We start from the raw sequence: 18,996 nt of genomic DNA, 5'->3' as shown, positions 1-18,996 counted from the left end.
AAAATCTTAGCAATTTATTACACTTAATCGTGATTTCTGAGATCTTACTCTGCAGTTAAAAATAAAATCTTATCTAAGCACGGATCATATTAAAGCACTTTCACCAAACATGTTCAAAAATCAAAAATAAAAATAAAAACAAACAACAAATATAATCATTTCTCATATATAAAATTATAAAATTAACAATATAAAACTTACAAAATAAGTGTTTTTTTCAATCCATTATATTTAACATATGATTTTATTGCATAATTTTTTATCCAATTTTTTTAAAAAAACAATCATGTAAATTACATTTGATTCTAAAATTATAATATAAATAAAAGAAAGTTCAACCCGTGCTCTAGCACGAGTTCAAATCTAGTTTTATTTTATTTTGGTTAACGGTTGGTTGACATAATGATGAGAGAATGTCAATAACGGGTCTATCGTTGGTGGTAACTCAATTAGTTGGAGGTTAAGTATGCATAGCATAATATTGTCGCCATACCCCCTATCAAGTAGTTGATATATGCAATCAATGATGTCATTTGGTTGAACAGTTTGGCAAATGACTCATTTAACGGATATGCATTCAAACAAACCGCTACTAACGTTTCAGTGATTTTAACGTTAAGTTTATAAACACCCTAAACCTATAACAGTCTAACCAACGCAAGAAACCTTATGTTCTTGATGTCTTCAGTCCCACCTAATGCGGCAACCACGAGCATGAAGCGTCTCGAGCAATTCTGATGAGAGCAAGAATCTGAGAGGTGCGAGTAGTTTAAGCTTCTTGAGCCTATTGCAACAGGCTCTCAGAGCAAACTCAAACCCTTCTACAGTCACACGGTTCAGATGAACTAAGTCAACGTCTTGAACCCGACTCAGATTGCTCATCAACATGCATAAAGCCTTATCAGACACCGAGCAATTGCACAAGTTTATCTGCCAAACCAAACACAAAGACAACGAATCAAATATGTTTTCAGTTGATGCTTCTCAATTTACGCCTGTAAAATATATATTTTAACCTGTCTTAGGTTTCTTGAGAAGTAAGCTAGTGCCCAGAAACCCGAATCATCGATATTCTCGCAGAGTTTCAGGTCCAAGTAGCCCAATTTTTTGCAGCCGCACGCTATTGCAGCTAAACCAACACCGGTTATATTCTTTAGCCCTCGTAGTTCAAGGTGACTCAGATGTTCTAGCTGGCGGATTTGTTCAACCCCAGTGTCCGTTAGTTCACTGCAGTACGATAGAATGAGTCGGTTCAAGCTCGTGCAACCTCGAGATAAAGCTGCTAAACCATCATCTCCAAAACCGGCACAGCTGCACTCAAAAACCAGAAACGATTAGAAAACGAAACATGCCTTATGCCAAGAATCTACCAAGAAAAGAAGGAGACGGGTTTGAGGGAAGGAATTTTACCGGTATAGATCAAGTCCCAGAAGCTTCGAACATTTGGAACCAATATGAAAGATCCCTTTGTCTGAGATATTTGTGCAGAGGCCAAGTTTCAATCTTTGAAGATTTGAACACTTTGAGATATATTCTAGCCCTGAGGTAAAATATCCCAAGGAATCAAAAACCGTAAGTTACCAAAGCTGATAAGATGTAAAACACAAACGGAGGTTGATGAGTAGTACACATAAATCTAGTTTTACCTCTGTCATTTACGCCACAACAGTCAGTAAGATCGAGTTCTTGAAGAAGCTTGGAGTAACATCCGAGCGATTGAAGACCTTTTTCTGTTATCAAATGACAAGACTCTAACTTCAAAATCTCCAGATTCCGGCAAGTCTGAGCTAAAGCAGAGATGGCTACATCAGTCACAAATCCGCAGCACGCCAGATTTACAGTTTTCAAACTCAAACAGTTGCGTGCAAGTGCCATCATCCCAAGATCCGTTACATCAACACATCTGCTCAGTCCAATCTCCATTAAAGATCTACAGCTAGAGCTTAAGGTTACAAGAGAGGAATCAGAAACATGAGCTCCATCGATCCATATAACCTTGAGATGCTTCAAACCTTTGATGTGCTTTAAGAAGCTTGCAGAAACTTCCTGTGAATCACAAAGACCGAAGAGTAAATACAGAACCCACAAGAGTGCATTTCCAGGTAATTATACTAATCCAAGGCCTTCATCGGAAACTTACTGATACACAGTGACTGGCTTTAAGGACTTGAATATCAGGATGGCCTCTGACAATAGAGATCAAGCTAGACAAACTCACACGCTCACACCTTGTTACATCCATCTCCTGTTCATAGCACTTGAACGTTATAGAAAAAAACACAAAAAAATAAATTGATCAAAAGCTGTGTGTGATTGTGAAGGCAAAGTAAACTACCTGTAATGAAGGAGCACCATTCTCTAGAATTTGTAAGCCAACATCATCTATCAAAGGACAGCTTACCATATCTAAAACCTCAAGCTTTGGCAGCAAAGCTATAGACCGAATCGAATCATTCGTTATCTGAATAAAATATTCACAAACCCAACTAACTATTCATATTAGCCAAATCTCACATTGATCAATACAAAGATAGAAACTTTGAATCCCACAAACCAATCAATATAGGTTTCAAATGTAAGCCATTTTACCTTAAGATAAGAGACATCGAGAGATTTCAATCCTTTGCAAATCTTACAGAGAAGATCAATCCCAAGATCAGAGATCTCCATACACCATTTCAAGCTAATCTTATTCAGATTACTGCATCCAACAACGATCCTCGCTAATCCAACGTCGCTTAAACTCAAACACTTATCCATCCTCAGCTCCTTCAGCCCCTTGGCAGACGACAGCGCCGCCGCTTCCCTATCTCCGAAACCCCAACAGTGAGACACGTCAACGCGCTCAAGAGCGTGACACATACGAGCCAACGTCTCAAGTCCCCTGGCTCGAACCGCGGTGGATCGGCTCAGGTTGAGCGACTTAATGCCTGACGTAGAAACCGTGCCGTCTAATGCTAAACGTAAAACGACGTCGTCGTCGAGTTTAGGACAGACGGAGAGGTCGAGGGAAGAGAGGTTTTGGTACTTGAGGAGAAGCGCCGGGAGAAACTCGACTCGGAGGAGTCGGATCGTGGTACGACTCAACGAGTCGACTCGGAGACACTCTTTGCTGATTAAACGCCATGTTTTCCGACAGGGTGGGTCTAAACACGCGTAGATACGAACCAGAAGATCTTCAGACAAAACGGATAATATTGATGCAGACATTGACATTTGCCACAGAAACAAAAAAAAAAAGAAAAAGAAAACGAAACTTATTGAGGGGAAAAGAGAAATGGGGTTTCTCCTATATTGGATTTGGAATCAGAAAGTTTGAAGCTTTTTTTTGTTTTAAGTCGGGATGAAGAGGAACACAGCTCGGAGATAGAGTAGACAATGGTGAACAGGTTTTCCAAGAATCCGAATTCGGTTAACGGATTTCAATTTCGTGTTCATTACTATGTGAAATCAGTCACACACACACACACACCTTTCGGATTTTCCCGGTGAGGAAAAAAAACAAAAACCGAACCCTCTTCTAGTTTTAGTTTTCTCCCTTTTTTTTTTCCAAGGTTTTTATATAAAGGAGGAGAAGAAGAAGAAAGAAGCGGAAATGACGAAACACCCCCTGGAGTACGGAGACACAAGTGTTAAGTTATCTGTGAACGCGTGGTTAGTTATTCACGTGGTGATGTATGAGTGGTTAGCTACGGAGGCTGTATCGTAAGATCTGGAGCAGGTGATTAGTTTTGTACTAATTGCGGGTCCCACGTAACGTGCATCGACCGTACCTATCTGTTTGACTTCACAAACTATATGATAAAATCTGAAAATGTTATTATAAAACATATAAATAAATATATGAAGAAAGCATATTCGTTTGTCTGACGTGGATAGTACGCGAGATCGTCGTGTCAGATCGATCGTAGACTGCGATCTCGAACGTTCATGAAGGAGTTAAATAACTTGTAAGTTGTGTGACCTTTACAAATTGCTAATTTTTAAAACGATGAACGTGCAATAGTTTAATAGTTAATCAGTGGCAGATCCAGAAAATAATTTTATCCGGGGTAATAATATTAATTATTTTATTATTATTTTTTAAATGAAATTATATCAGTTAAAACATTTGATTAGTTTTATTAAGTTAAGATAAGTAATAATATTTTGTTTTATTTATAGAATATGGGCTTGTTAATATAGGGAATATAAACAAAATTAAGTTTTTGTATTGTATTTGTATGATATTTTAGTATTATACACAACACAAAACGTGTATCTAAGAAGAAAATAGGGTAATGATAAACCATGCCGCTTCGCGTTGGTAATTTCGCTGGATATTATCATATAGTAATTCATACGAATAAGATAATTAAGGGTAGGAGTTGGTTCTACTATATAACTTATATATATAGCATGCATATATTGTTGATGAGTTGTAATTAAATGGAAGTCATGAATACTTTTTCAAGCTCAAAATTAAAATGCTTACATGCTGACATTTGTAATGCGCAGTGGTACTTTGGTGTACGGAACTCCACAAGTTCACATTTTTTAGACAAAAGACATGCATACGCGACCAAACTTTCTACCTAAATTTTCTCATTCGATTATCGACGTAAAATTACGCTTTTATAAAATACGTTAGCACAATTGAAAGAACGAAAAATACGATTAGAAACCCAGAAAACAAGAATTGTGGATCTAATAATTAGTGGTTACTGAATTATATATTGTTTTTAACATGTTAAACGTTCATTGAATTAGATTTATGTATTTTATTATATAAATATTCGTTCTCAAAGTTAGTAACTCACCAGATTGTGACACGTGTTAGTTTTAACGATCAAAGATCAAAATTAAAAACTCACCAGATCGTGACACGTATCAATTTTAACGATCAGAAATTACAGTTTTTAAGTTTGGTAAAACAAAACATAAGATAATTGTAATCTTATTATATTAAAAAAAAACAATTAAGATAAATATATTTGTGCCATCCATATCAAAGTTTCACTGTAGACGAAAAAAAAACAAAGTTTCACTGTTACAAAGATTCTCAACCACTACATGGTAAAATAAATATACTATGTGTCATCCATATTTGGCCGTATAATTATACAATATAACCTCTATAATATATAGCCTAACACATTAAATTTTATGCCTTTGTTTGCACACAAAAAAAAAAAGAAAAAAAAAATTATGTCTCTATGGTTAGCCAATTTCGGACACTGAGTACTGCAACAAGATTTGTGAAGGCACATGCGAAGAAAATAGAGATCATGAAGAACCGATTGGCAGTCCTAGGAAAAAAGCTTGAATTGAAGTCTAATATTTTATTATATTAAAAACTTTATTATATAAACTTGGGTTTTTAAATTAATTAACATGATCATGACACGTGTCAAGTATACCGATGAGATGTTGACATGTGTCAAAAATAATTATTTTTCAAAACAGCTAATTAAGAAAATAACATTAAATCTAAACAAAATTTACATGTTTATATCTAAAAAAATTTCTAAATCAAAAAGAAAAATTAACAAAACTAATCTATTTTCCATTATACGCTAATTATATTATATGTGTTTTCTTAGTAAGATTTTGACATGTATAAACAAAAAAGTAATTCACTAAGTATGTATATTATTATTAATAAATAAATAGTGAATAACAAATTTAAAAAGAATAACATGAGTTATGTCAAAAAAATTATTGTTTTTGAAACATAATAGGACATCTAGTTAAGAAAATAACATTATATCTACATAACCTTACATGTTTATATCGAAAACTTTGATCTTTGATTTTTTTTTTTGATATAGTTTTACCGATCTATTGCGTGGGTCTTTGATTCGTGCGGGTTTTTCAATGGAAGTTATCAGATGCAATAAAATGAAATCAAAGTATATAATGCCCGCTAATTTAATCGAGGATGGAGACACTGATGGAGGTTCCAAAGTGATTCTACAGTTAGTAGCATTATAAGTTTGAAAGATAAATCGGTGGTTGATGTTTCAGGTCAAAATTTAGAGTTTTCTTTTCTGAATAATGTTGATGATTCCCGTACTGAAACAAGAGCTGCTTGATCGAGTAATTGAGAAGCGGTTTCAAATTTGGGAAGTTGGAACGGTATACTATTTTAAAATTGGTTTCAAACCGGATTTATGTAGTTTTCTATCGGATTAGGTTCGTAAACCGTTTAAACCAGGTATATGGAGAAATATACGAGAACTTTTTATTCGGGTAAAAATAAGTTGAGAATTTATGATTCGATAATATTTGAGACGAGGTCATACCTTTAAGTTGTTTGGTACAACTGGATACTTCTAAAGAGTAAATAGGTCGTTGATCCTTAACGTGATTATGACATATGTCATGTTTTAGATTATATAAAGTTTCTATTTTGTATATCTGAATTATCTAAGACATATATACCATCATTGTCAAAAAAAGAAAGACATATATACCATCATGATTATAATCTTCAAATTTTTTATTTTTATTATATTATATTAATTTTTTTCAGTTTCTCAACTTTTATTGGGTTAGTCATAAAATCATTGTAATCGAGTAGATAATTTTCACCAGTTGTTCATCTAATATCTTTGGAGTAAAAAAAACTTCATGGTTAAAGAAATTATGTCACAAAACAATTTTAGTAATTATAAGAACTATAATTATGTCAAAATGAAACTAAAGCAACATAGAATTTGTTTAAGTTGTTTAGAAGACATTTTATAAGTGGTGATAAAGAGCATACTTTAACAACAAAATAATTTTGGGTGTAAGAACATATTTTTAATGGTAAAACATAAAGTAAAATTGTACATGATTACTTATTAGATGTTGCTTTGATAAATTTGTTGCATGTAAAATATTTTGTGAATATGTTGTGAAACGTTTTTGAAATTTGACAATAATAATATTTGTAATGATGAGTATTTGGTAAAAAATTTAGTGGAATATAATTTAACTTTAGATTATCGTAATAATTGTTATAATATATTAAAAATATATATATATATATATATAAATAAATGTATGAAGGTAAATATAAATATTCTTTAAGTTAAATTATTTATATATTTACTTTAGGAAATAAAATTTCTTTATATATTTTTAAAAAATTGTTTAAGGTTTAAAATTTATTTTCTTTCACAATTTTTAAACTCATTCGACGTACGGGCCTTATCTAGTATTATATAATTTTTGGTTCAAGAAATTGCACTAATGGTATTATAGCTAGTAGTGGCAATAAAAATCATAATAGTAATGATATATTCAATATAATATATATATGTATATATGTTGCTTCTTATTTTTTAATGTGTGTTAAGATATGGCAAGATAGGATATCTTGACATATCAATCATATCTCCTATATCAATCGTATATTCTTGTATTTACTCTTGATAGCATTTCAATATATTCTCTTAGGTCTAATGTATTGTACATATAAACTCTACACAGCCGCTTTGGCATAATAACACAAGAGAACACTTTAAATACTTCCTAAGGTTCTTGACATGGTATCAGAGCAATAACCATATACAAAAGATTTTGTTTGATCTCTATATACTTCTTGTTTCTCTTTCTTGTCCTAGTTTTGTCTTTCTCTTATTCTTGACAAAACCTTCTTACACAAAATGAGTTCTAACGAGGAATCCTCCGACACAAAATCATCACAACAAAAGGTTGAGATTACTCGACGTACGATCTCTCCTTATAATCTGTCTGCAAGTGACAATCCTGGTTGTGTGATTTCGAAACCTCTGCTAGTAGGACCTAACTACGATGAGTGGTCTACTAACCTTCGTGGGGCTCTTAAAGCTAGAAAGAAATTTGGCTTTATTGATGGATCTCTTCCTCAACCCAACAAAGGACATGCAGATCTTGAAGACTGGTGGACCAAAAATGCTTTGCTTGTGTCATGGATCAAGCTAACAATTGATCCTGATCTATGCTCTAATATCACACACTGTGATGTTGCAAAGGACTTGTGGGATCATATTCAACGCCGTTTTGCGCTGAAGAATGGACAGCGTGTACAAAGGCTGAAGACAGAGCTTGCAAACTGTCGTCAGCATGGACTCGCTATTGAAGCTTACTTTGGCAAGCTTACAAAGCTCTGGAAATCTCTTGGTGATTATCAAAAAGGGAAGACCATTGAAGAAATTGAAAAGGAGAGAGAAGAAGATAAACTGCATCAGTTTCTGATGGGAATCGATGAAGCTGTGTTTGGGTCAGTGAAATCGAGTCTCTTGTCTCGAATTCCTCTACCTACAATTGATGAAGCTTATAATGTGTTAACTCAAGATGAACAATCGAAAGCTAACGCACGACTGCAAGAAGAGCGTGCCACATAAGTTGGTTTTGCTGTTCGCACTGCTCCTAAACCTCGAGGTGGAGGAGAGCTTCGAGGTGGGACTGATCATCGTTTAGCGACATGTACAAGTTGTGGTCGTACTGGTCACCTTGCAGAGAGTTGTTTTCGCACTCTTGGCTATCCAGCTTGGTGGGGAAGCAGACCACGATCCAATTCTGTCACTGGAGTGCAACGCACGTTACCCTCTGTTTCGTCTCTTGGCCGTACTAGCACTGGTTCCTCTGTTCCGCACCTCGCTGCTCATACAACAACAGCTTCTGCAAACTCTATGATCACTAACAATGATCGAGTTGGGATCATTGGAATTGACAATGCCGACTGGGAGACACTCAAAGCAATGATCAATTAGCGTAATGCTAAAGGTACATTTCATTACAATTCTTGGATCATTGATACCGGTGCATCCAACCATATGACAGGTTTTGCAGAAATTCTTGTTGAAACTTCTGCTATGCCTCCTGTTTTGATTAAATTACCTGATGGACGGTTTACTACATCTACAAGTAAAGGAACAGTTAGATTGAGTTCTCTTCTCAGTCTCAGTAATGTGTTCTTCGTTGCTGGTCTAGATTGTCATCTCATCTCAGTTTCTCAGTTGAGTCATGACAGAGCTTGCGTGTTTCAAATCACTGACAAACTGTGTCTTCTTCAGGATCGCATCACGAGAACCCTGATTGGAGCGGGTGAACAACAGAATGGACTGTACTTCTTTATGAGAATGGAGACTGCAGCGGCTATCCAAGCTTCGGCTCACACCTCTGCTGATGTATGGCATCGTCGCTTAGGACACCCTTCTTCTAAAGTTGTTGAGCTTTTATCTATTCCTGGTTTTTCTAGCAATGGTGTTTTAGACAATAAAGCTTGCGATATTTGTATTCGCGCAAAGCAGACAAGAGATTCTTTTCCAATAAGTTTGAATAAAACAACAGATGTTTTTCAACTTGTTCATGTTGATTTATGGGGACCATATCGTTCTACTGCTATTTGTGGCTCTCGCTATTTTCTCACTATATTGGATGATTACTCGCGTGCTGTTTGGATTTATCTCTTACCAAACAAACAAATTGCTCCGTCTACTCTCAAGAACTTCGTTGCATTAGTCGAACGACAATTTGAGACAAAGGTCAAGTCTATCAGAAGTGACAACGGGTCTGAGTTCTTATGTCTCACAGAGTACTTTCGGGAAAATGGAATATTTCATCAAACGTCTTGTGTTGGCACCCCTCAACAGAATGGAAGGGTTGAAAGGAAGCATCGTCACATTTTAAATGTGGCTCGGGCTCTGCGTTTTCAAGCTTCGTTACCCGAAGAATTTTAGGGTGAGTGTGCTCTCGCTGCCTGCTATCTCATCAATCGCACTCCTTCCTCTGTTCTAAGTGGCAAAACACCATTTGAACTTCTCTATAATCGATCACCTCCTCTGACGCACCTGCGTGTATTTGGTTGCCTTTGCTACGTGCATAACCAAAAACATGGTGGAGACAAATTTGCTAGTCGAAGCACCAAGTCAGTCTTTCTGGGATATCCTTTTGGCAAGAAGGGTTGGAGAGTTTACAATCTCGAAACCAAAACTCTCTCTGTTTCCCGTGATGTGATCTTTTGTGAGGATCAATTTCCGTTTTCTACAACACCATCAACCTCACCAAGCTCATTATCACCGGATGTTGACCATTCGCCATTATACTCTGCTGCTTCTGATATGCTTCCTCTATCTCACTCTACAACAGATACGGTTCCTCTTCCTGAGGTTATTCCTCCGCTTACCGTTGATTCTGATTCTCGTGCTGTCACGGATACAGAATCAGAGGATGAACATGATTCCACTCCAACAACTGTTCCACCATCGCCTTCCGCTATGTCTCCATCCCCACATGCATCACCTGCAGACCAAAACGTTCTTGATGATGCTCCTACGTCGGTGGTTGCAGACCAATCTGCTACTGAACCTGAACCTCTCGGTGTTGGTTATCGCATTCGTCGTCCTCCGGCTCGGCTTGCTGATTACTACACCAACAACATTATTGGTCTTCCTACTGACAACTCTGATTCTCCATATGCTCTTGGATATTTTGTTGATCCGTCACAGTTTTCTGCTGGTCATAGGGCATATCTCTTGGCTATTTCCAGTACGATAGAACCAAAACACTACTCTGAGGCCATTCTTGATCCATTTTGGTGTGATGCTGTTGGAAGTGAGATTGATGCTCTCGAGCTCAACCGTACATGGAGTCCTACTACTCTCCCTCCAGGAAAGAAAGCTATAGGCTGTAAATGGGTCTTCCGTCTTAAGTACAAAGCTGATGGTACTCTTGAACGTCACAAAGCACGGATTGTTGCTCTTGGTAACAAACAAGTCGAAGGTGAAGATTTCTCTGAAACTTTCGCACCAGTTGCTAAAATGACCACTGTTCGCACCTTTCTAGAGGTTTGTGCATCTAATGATTGGGAAATCCATCAAATGGACGTTCACAACGCATTTCTTCATGGTGACTTGGACGAGGAAGTTTACATGCAATTCCCACCTGGTTTTCGTCCACATGACAAGACACAGGTTCTTTGATTACACAAGTCCCTCTATGGTCTCCGTCAGGCGCCTAGATGTTGGTTTGCCAAACTTCACACATCTCTTCTGGACTACGGTTTCATTCAAACCACTCATAACTACTCTCTCTTTGTCTATGAGAATGGAAAATCTCGTTTAAATGTTCTTGTGTATGTCGACGATTTGATTATCACCGGGAGCTCTCCTCGTCTCATTGCTTCTTTCAAACGGTATCTTAGTGAATGCTTTCACATGAAAGATCTTGGTATCTTGAAATATTTTCTTGGTATTGAAGTTGCTCGTAATGCCTCTGGGATTTACTTGTGTCAGCGTAAATATGCTATGAGTATTATTGATGAAATGGGTCTTCATGATGCACACCCTGTGACGTTTCCTATCGAGCAGAATCATCAACTCGCTCTTGCATCTGATCCTCTTCTTCATGATCCGGCACCATATAAACATCTTGTTGGTCGTTTAGTCTATCTTGGTACTACACGTCCGGAGCTCTCCTACTCGATTCACATCCTCTCGCAGTTTATGAAATCACCACGCCATACTCATTGGGAGGCTGCTCTGCGTGTTGTGCGTTTTCTCAAGAACAGTCCTGGACAGGGCATTCTTCTCCGAGCTGATAGGCCTCTTACATTAACCGCATGGTGTGATGCTGATTACTCCGGTTTTCCAGTTACCCGTCGCTCCTTGACAGGCTGGTTCGTTCAACTTGGTGATTCTCCCATTTCTTGGAAGACAAAGAAACAAGACGTTGTCTCTCTTTCCTCGGCTGAATCCGAATATCGAGCTATGCAACTTACTGTCAAAGAGGTCATGTGGCTTCGTTATCTCCTTCACTCACTTGGTGTTCCTACTCCTGCTCCTGTCCCGCTATACTGTGACAATATGGCGGCTATTCACATCAGCAATAACCCTGTCTTTCACGAACGTACCAAACATATAGAAAACGATTGTCATTTCGTTCGTCAGGCTATTGTCAACGGTCTTATTACAACTACACACATTGGTACTAAAGAACAACTTGCTGATATCATGACTAAAGCATTGGGACGTTAAGAGTTTGAGAACTTCATTTACAAGTTGGGCCTTTGTGACCTCCATGCTCCAACTTGAGGGGGGGGGGGGGTTAAGATATGGCAAGATAGGATATCTTGACATATCAATCATATCTCCTATATCAGTCGTATATTCTTGTATTTACTCTTGATAGCATATCAGTATATTCTCTTAGGTCTAATGTATTGTACATATAAACTTTACACAGCCGCTTTGGCATAATAACACAAGAGAACACTTTCAATACTTCCTAAGGTTCTTGACAATGTGAAATTCATAACACAATTGACACATTATTTAGTGGTATATATATAGACTTAAGGATGAGATGACAAGTTGTACAAAATTTTTGACGTGTTATATAAGCATAATCACATATAGCTAGAGAGAGATGTTCGGTTTTGATGTCAAATAAACCCGTTAAATATACGGCAAGAACTAACACGCCTATATATATATTGGAAATCTTATTCAGATTAATATGTGCTTCAACAGGAGGTAGAACTAAATATGAGTTTTATTTGTTTTCTGATTAATATAAACTCATATTTGTTCCACCACCTGTCAATACACACTTAATCTAAAAGTAAGATATAATTGTTGAGACAAAAAAAAAAGATAGATTAGTTGGTAAGTTTTTCAACTCTTCTATTATTAATTTTCTTAAAATTATAATTTTTAAAAATCTTAAAGTTAATTATTAGCCTAGCCATTTAATATTATCAAATACCTTTGCATTCTCAATATGAACCTCTTGGTTTATAATGTCACTCATAAAAGGTGAATTGGTTGAGAGTCTTGAGACTATTTCAATAACTAATAGTTGGTTACTGAAATTTCAAGTTTTCAACTATTGAATGCGGTGATATCAAATATGCGATTTGTTGAGAAGTTTTTTTTGTTTTTTTTGATAAGGATGTAAATATTTATTTTACATTTAGTTATGTGGTACACAATTAAGCATAACTAAATGCATGATCCCATGTTAAAAAAAAAAAAAGAAAAAAAAAACATAGAAGCGTACCACATTATTGCAACAAATCATCAAAATCAAATCAAATACAAAATGATAGTGGTAGACACAATTTGTTGTAAGATAAACGAATCCCTAAAGTGAATCTAGAAACCAAAACAACAACGAAAAAATTGACAAACAACATTTTTTTGAGTTTTTCATGTCTTTCATTTCATTTAATTAAACACCAGTTCAAATAAATATATCGATTTTATGTTCATTCGTTGATTTAGTTAGCTTTATCAAGTTTCGAATGGTGTACAAATATGAAGGTTTATATACAGTAACTACCACTTTCTATGTTTAGTTTTCCTAAATTATATGATTGAATTTTTAAATTCCAAAATACCACAGATCTTACACAATGAGGATTAGAAGGGGTTTACTAAAATGAGTTCCTAAATAATTAGGATTTTTTTTTCATGTGGTAGCTTGAGGATTTTAATATTTTGTGATATTCTTAAAAATATCAAGCAAAAAAACAAAAAGGTATTTTAAAAAACCATTCTCGAAAATAGTAATCTCTCAAATCTTTTCAAATGATGATATTAACAACAATTTCTATCTTTTGGTTTTTACAACCTTGAAGTGCTGTCGATCTAAAGGACAAATAATTTTATTCTAGTCAAACCTATTAAAATGTAATGCTACTCAATTAAGTCTCTTATGGACAGCCTAAAGACATATGTAAGCGCTTTCTTAATAAATAAAAAAAACATTGTAATACATATCAATAACAATTCGAGCTCGTTCACAAAAAAAAATCAAACATCATATGCTTGATTGTTAACAAGATGAAACTAGCCAAACATTTTATGCCACTACAATATAAGCTTAACTAACGAGTAATGGAGACTGATCGATGATCCACATCAATAACACTGCTATTTCTTAGCTGTAGTTTCTCTTTTCGTGTTTTAGTAGCTTTTTAAATTGTATTTATATCTCACCTGCAATTAAGCTAGCAGTTTATACTATTCGTATGCAGAATCTATAGATAAAGGGCCAATATTTAAATGATTTTTAAAATGTACATAGAAATTTTTTTTATAGAATAAAATGCAATATTTAAAATGTAGATAGGTGGCTGGCTGTGATATACCTGAACAGAATAAGGTCTACCCGACTTGAGCCTACAAAAAAAAGAAAGATGACGACAAAGGTGAAAGACTTACCTTGATCTACAAGTTGCGAGATTCTCGCACCTCACGTTCTTCTCTACTTCGTTGACTTCATTTCATTGACCATTGGCTTGGAGAAGGGCCAATGTAATGGACCCATTTTTTTTTTTTATATCTTCTTTACTTTTATCCTCTCTTTTAAATACTAGTCACGTAAACTATGTATACATTAATATCCATTTATTATATACCAATTCGTGTTTTATACAACTCGATTGTAACTTGTTTTTAAGAGACGCAACAATAATGAAGAGAAACGAAACACTTTTATCAAAAAGAAAAAGAAAAAAAAAATGCACATGGAAGATTTTAAGTAAATGTTTAAAAAGGCTTTAAAAAAAATCTCATCAAGTGATAGATAGATTTTAGAATAATTAAGATATATCAACAAGACTTACGAACCGTGTGGCAAAAGTATATACGTACGTGTTTTTATCCAAAACAAAATAAAGTACATACGTACATGGTGATATATACAACGATGTGTTTCCTTTCGTATTGATATTCATTGATTTAAAACAAGGTGAAGAGTTGTGGGGGTTTTATATAAGGGAAACTAATGATGATGATCACATTTTCTTGGTCTAAGACTACACCGAATATGTAGATATTGTTCATATGATGACATCAAATGCAAAAATGAGTTCATTGTCTTCCCAAAGGAAGAATACGAATCTATGCTCATGTGTCACCTCATATGTTATGGTCCATACAGAAATTTCAATATAATTACCATACATTAAATATGCACCTGTTTTATTGATTTTGTTCTATTGTTCAAATTTGGTATCGAATTTAACGCATATGTTCTCTACTTAACAATTTCTGTCACCATATTATGTGTTAAGGTTGGTGTCATCGTCTATTACATTTGCTGTTTTTAGGTCTTGTCCTAGCAAGAACGGTTTTGTACCATTGGTTGAGTAAATTAAATAGATTAATCGGCTCAACCCGGTTTACTATCAGTCCATCACTTTTGGCACCGTAGCCTATGTCAATCTTTTTCTCAGTGGATAAACTGAACATGTTTCATTGCAAAGACAATTTGGGCCAAATCACACAGCTGTAAAAAGAATGAATGCTTGATATATTCATTAGTCTTGTACATTGTGATATTTATACATGAAGGTAGAGAAGACATTAGGTTAAGCTAATTACAGACACTTCCTAAAACAATATCAATCAAATATTATGCTTTAAATGAGAATCATGGTCATATCTCTAACATCCCCCTCAAGATGGAGGGGCTCTAGCGACTCCGATTTTGGTTCGTAGATAAAGGAACCATGCATGCATGAAACACTGGATTAGCACAAAGGAATGTAGCTCCAACATTATCGCAGTAAACAATCGGTGGTCAAGGAAGTGGGAGGCCTAGTTCGGTGAGGAGATTGCAAATCCAGCTGAGCTCAGACGCAACGTTTGCAACAGCTCTGTATTCCGCTTCAGTAGACGACCGCGCCACTCCCTTTTGTTTTTTTGCTGACTACGAAATAGGGTGACTACCAAGATAGATGATGTAAGCGTTTGTGGAGACATAGTCTACCGAATCACCAGCCCAGTCAGCGTCTGAAAATGCATGAAGACTGAGTTTGTTCGATGCAGAGAAGAAGATACCGTGAGTCGGTGTACCCGCCAAGTACCGTAAGATGCGTTTAGCCGCTTGCCAATGAGCATCAGTTGGTTTATGCAAGAACTGGGATAATCGATTAACCGCAAAAGCAATGTCCAAACGAGTGAAAGCAAGATACTGTAGGCTGCCTACTAATTTTCGATACTTGGTTGGATCAGAGAGAGGCATACCAGTGGCGATGGTGATCTTGGGTGATGATGTCATGGGAGTTGTGACAGGCTTTGCATTCGACATATCATATCTGTGAAGAAGATCAAGAATATACTTTCTCTGCGAGAGATGGAGACCTGCAGATGTATGATGAGCTTCGATTCCAAGAAAATAATTGAGGCCCTCCGCATCTTTAACTGAAAAACGTTCAGCCAAGAGGTGAAGAATGTGACTGATACTCTGTTTGCTGTTGCCAGTGATGAGGATATCATCCACATAAACCAAGAGATAGACAAAAGAGGTTCCCACTTTTAACACAAAGAGAGAGGTATCAGCGAGTGAGTTTGTGAATCCAATTTCAACCAGAAAGTTGCGAAGTTCAGTGTACCAGGCCCTTGGTGCTTGCTTCAAGCCATATATGGCTTTGTGTAGTCGACATACATGTGTGGGATTATCTTTATCAATGAAACCCGGAGGCTGCTCCATGTAAACTTCATCCTTAAGCGTCCCTTGTAAAAATGCATTATTGACATCAAGCTGTTGAATGGGCCAGGAGTTGGAAACGGCAACATCAAGCACGAGACGTAGTGTGGTTGACTTGATTACCGGACTAAATGTGTCTGTATAATCAGCACCATATTGTTGATTGTATCCCTTTGCAACAAGCCTCGCTTTACATCTGTCAAGAGAACCGTTAGACTGAAATTTGTTTTTGTAAATCCACTTACATCCCACAACGTTATAATGAGGTTGTCGAGGAACGAGAGTGAGGGTTTGATTGCGTGCGAAGGCATCGATTTCAGTAGACGTCGCTCCGCGCCACCGTTTGTCTTTGAGAGCATGTTTCACCATTTGAGGTTCAGCCGGGATGACGCGAGAGAGTCCAGCAGAGTAATTGTACTTCGGGTTCGGCTTGCTGATGTTGTTTCTCCGACGAGTCACCATGGGATGAGAGGTCGGCGGTGGTACCGGTGGTGGAATCGGAGCAGGTGGAGACTTCTGTCGTATCGAGGAGGCCGATGAAGTTGCGTTATCAGATGAGAGTGATATTGGGCTTGTGGAAGGAGTGACTTCTTGGGCCGAGGATTGGCCTGAGGAAGAGTTCGAACTGAGCCCATTCGAATTAACAGGCTGTGTGACAGAGGAGTTTCTGTTTCGCGACGACCGGGCAGAGTCCATCTCATCTGAGGCTTCGTTCCGGTGAGAATCAGAGTGCGGGGATCCAGGCAGGGGAGACGGTACGAGTGGCGGCAGAGATGGAGGAGGGCATGGTGGTGAAGAAGGAGGAAGTGGTATGGTGGTTACTAACGGGAACGACGAGAATGGCAATGAATCGGGATTGGGTGAAGGAGATTGAGGTTGTGCGGATTTGAACGGGAAGACATTTTCATCAAATCGGACATGTCTGGAGGTGTATATGCAACCTGAATTCGGTTGGAGACAGAAATATGCGCTTTGGGTTGGAGAGTAGCCAAGAAAAACACATGGTGTAGACCGATCCTCAAGCTTGTTGTTGTTGTAAGGCCAAAGCCAAGGAAAACACATGCATCCAAAGACTCTGAGCTTTGTGTAATTCGGTGCAGCGCCAAACAGTTTTTGGAATGGGGATGACATCTTGATGATCGGAGTCAGAAGACGGTTGATGAGGTATGTCGCGGCGGCAAAGGCGTAGGACCAGTAGGACTTCGGCATTCCGACATGAGTAAGTAATGTGAGGCCAGTTTCTACAACATGGTGATGCTTTCGTTCGGAAATGCCGTTGTGCTCAGGCGTGTGAGGTGGTGAGGTGAGATGTGAGATTCCTGCAGTTGAGAGGAAGGAGCGAAGTGCGACAAACTCGCCACCATTGTCAGAATATAATGTACCAATGGTAGTTGAGAATCGGTTTTCCACAAGTGCTTTGAACGCGGCAAAGGTGACTCGAACATCAGACTTTTGTTTTAGGGGATAGAGCCAAGTGTAGCGAGAGTAGTGGTCTACAAGAACTAGGTAATACTTGTAGTTGTCGACAGAGATGATGGGAGAGCTCCAGAGATCAGTGAATACGTATTCAAGGGGACGGGTGGAAACAATTGAGGTTTGAGAGAAAGGAAGTTTATGAGTTTTATTAATAGCACAATCAGAACATAGTGTGTTTGATGGTACATTTTTATTGCAATGTAAGGAAAAAGAGGAAATAAGATGTTTGGTAATGGGTAAAGCAGGGTGGCCAAGACGGTGGTGCCAGTTAGTTAAGGTAAGTGGAGGAGTGGTGGAAGCAAAGAAGGCGGTAAGGATGGAGGAGGAAGCTGGCCACTCGTATAAACCGTCTCTAGTAACTGGACCCCCGAGCTGAGATCCTTCACCTGAAAGTAAGCAGGACAAAAATGAACTGAGACTTGATTGTCGTGACATAAACGATATACTGAAATCAAATTTTTCTTGATGTGTGGAACACATAGGACATTATGCAAAGACAAATTTCGTGGGTGGCAAGGAAGAGAGGCAGAACCAATGTTAGTGATGGCTAAGCCGGAACCATCACCAATAAGAACCGCATCATCACCGTGATAAGGTTGATGAACCGAGAGATTGTTAAGTTCACTCGTCAGATGATGTGTCGCTCCACTGTCCATGACCCACGGAGTTTTTGAATTGAGAGAGGCGGTGGCAAAGTTGGCACGAGGTTTCCAAGGACGAAACGGTGAAGGGAGCAAGCCGTTGGACGACCCTGGTTGGAATTGATGGAGTTGAGTACAGTGTTTGGCGCTGTGACCAAACACGCCACATAGTTGACACTTACCCTGATAGCCTCGAGAGAGTCGGTTGTCATTGCGGGAGGATTGATACTGAGACTGGTTGTTGTTGTTCCAGTTCTGGTTGTTACGCTGGGATTGCTTGTTTGGAAAGGAACGTTGGCGCGATGTGGCAACGTTGGCAGAGGCAGGCACCAGAGACGGAGCAGAGGATGCAGTGAGAAGAAGTTTTGCCTCTCGAGTAAGGAGTTTCTCATGAATTTCAGTGATAGAGGGTGGGATTTCACGACCTTCA

General features: G+C 37.5%; 1 protein-coding gene across 1 annotated transcript; it reads right to left on the bottom strand.

Annotated features, from left to right (window-relative positions):
- Nucleotides 485-3,524, bottom strand: LOC104771179 (F-box/LRR-repeat protein 3-like). The gene is made up of 7 exons (XM_010495664.2): nucleotides 2,590-3,524; nucleotides 2,336-2,461; nucleotides 2,141-2,245; nucleotides 1,647-2,046; nucleotides 1,411-1,540; nucleotides 1,017-1,311; nucleotides 485-930 (listed from the first exon to the last, which is right to left on the bottom strand). The coding sequence occupies exons 1-7, from the start codon at nucleotides 3,214-3,216 to the stop codon at nucleotides 685-687; spliced, it is 1,929 nt and encodes a 642-aa protein (XP_010493966.1). The 5' UTR covers nucleotides 3,217-3,524; the 3' UTR covers nucleotides 485-684.

This window comes from Camelina sativa, chromosome 20, assembly GCF_000633955.1.
Source record: "Camelina sativa cultivar DH55 chromosome 20, Cs, whole genome shotgun sequence".
Classification (NCBI taxonomy): Eukaryota; Viridiplantae; Streptophyta; class Magnoliopsida; order Brassicales; family Brassicaceae; genus Camelina; species Camelina sativa.
Note: the sequence above shows the minus strand (reverse complement) of the source record. Positions and strands in the feature narration are given on the sequence as shown.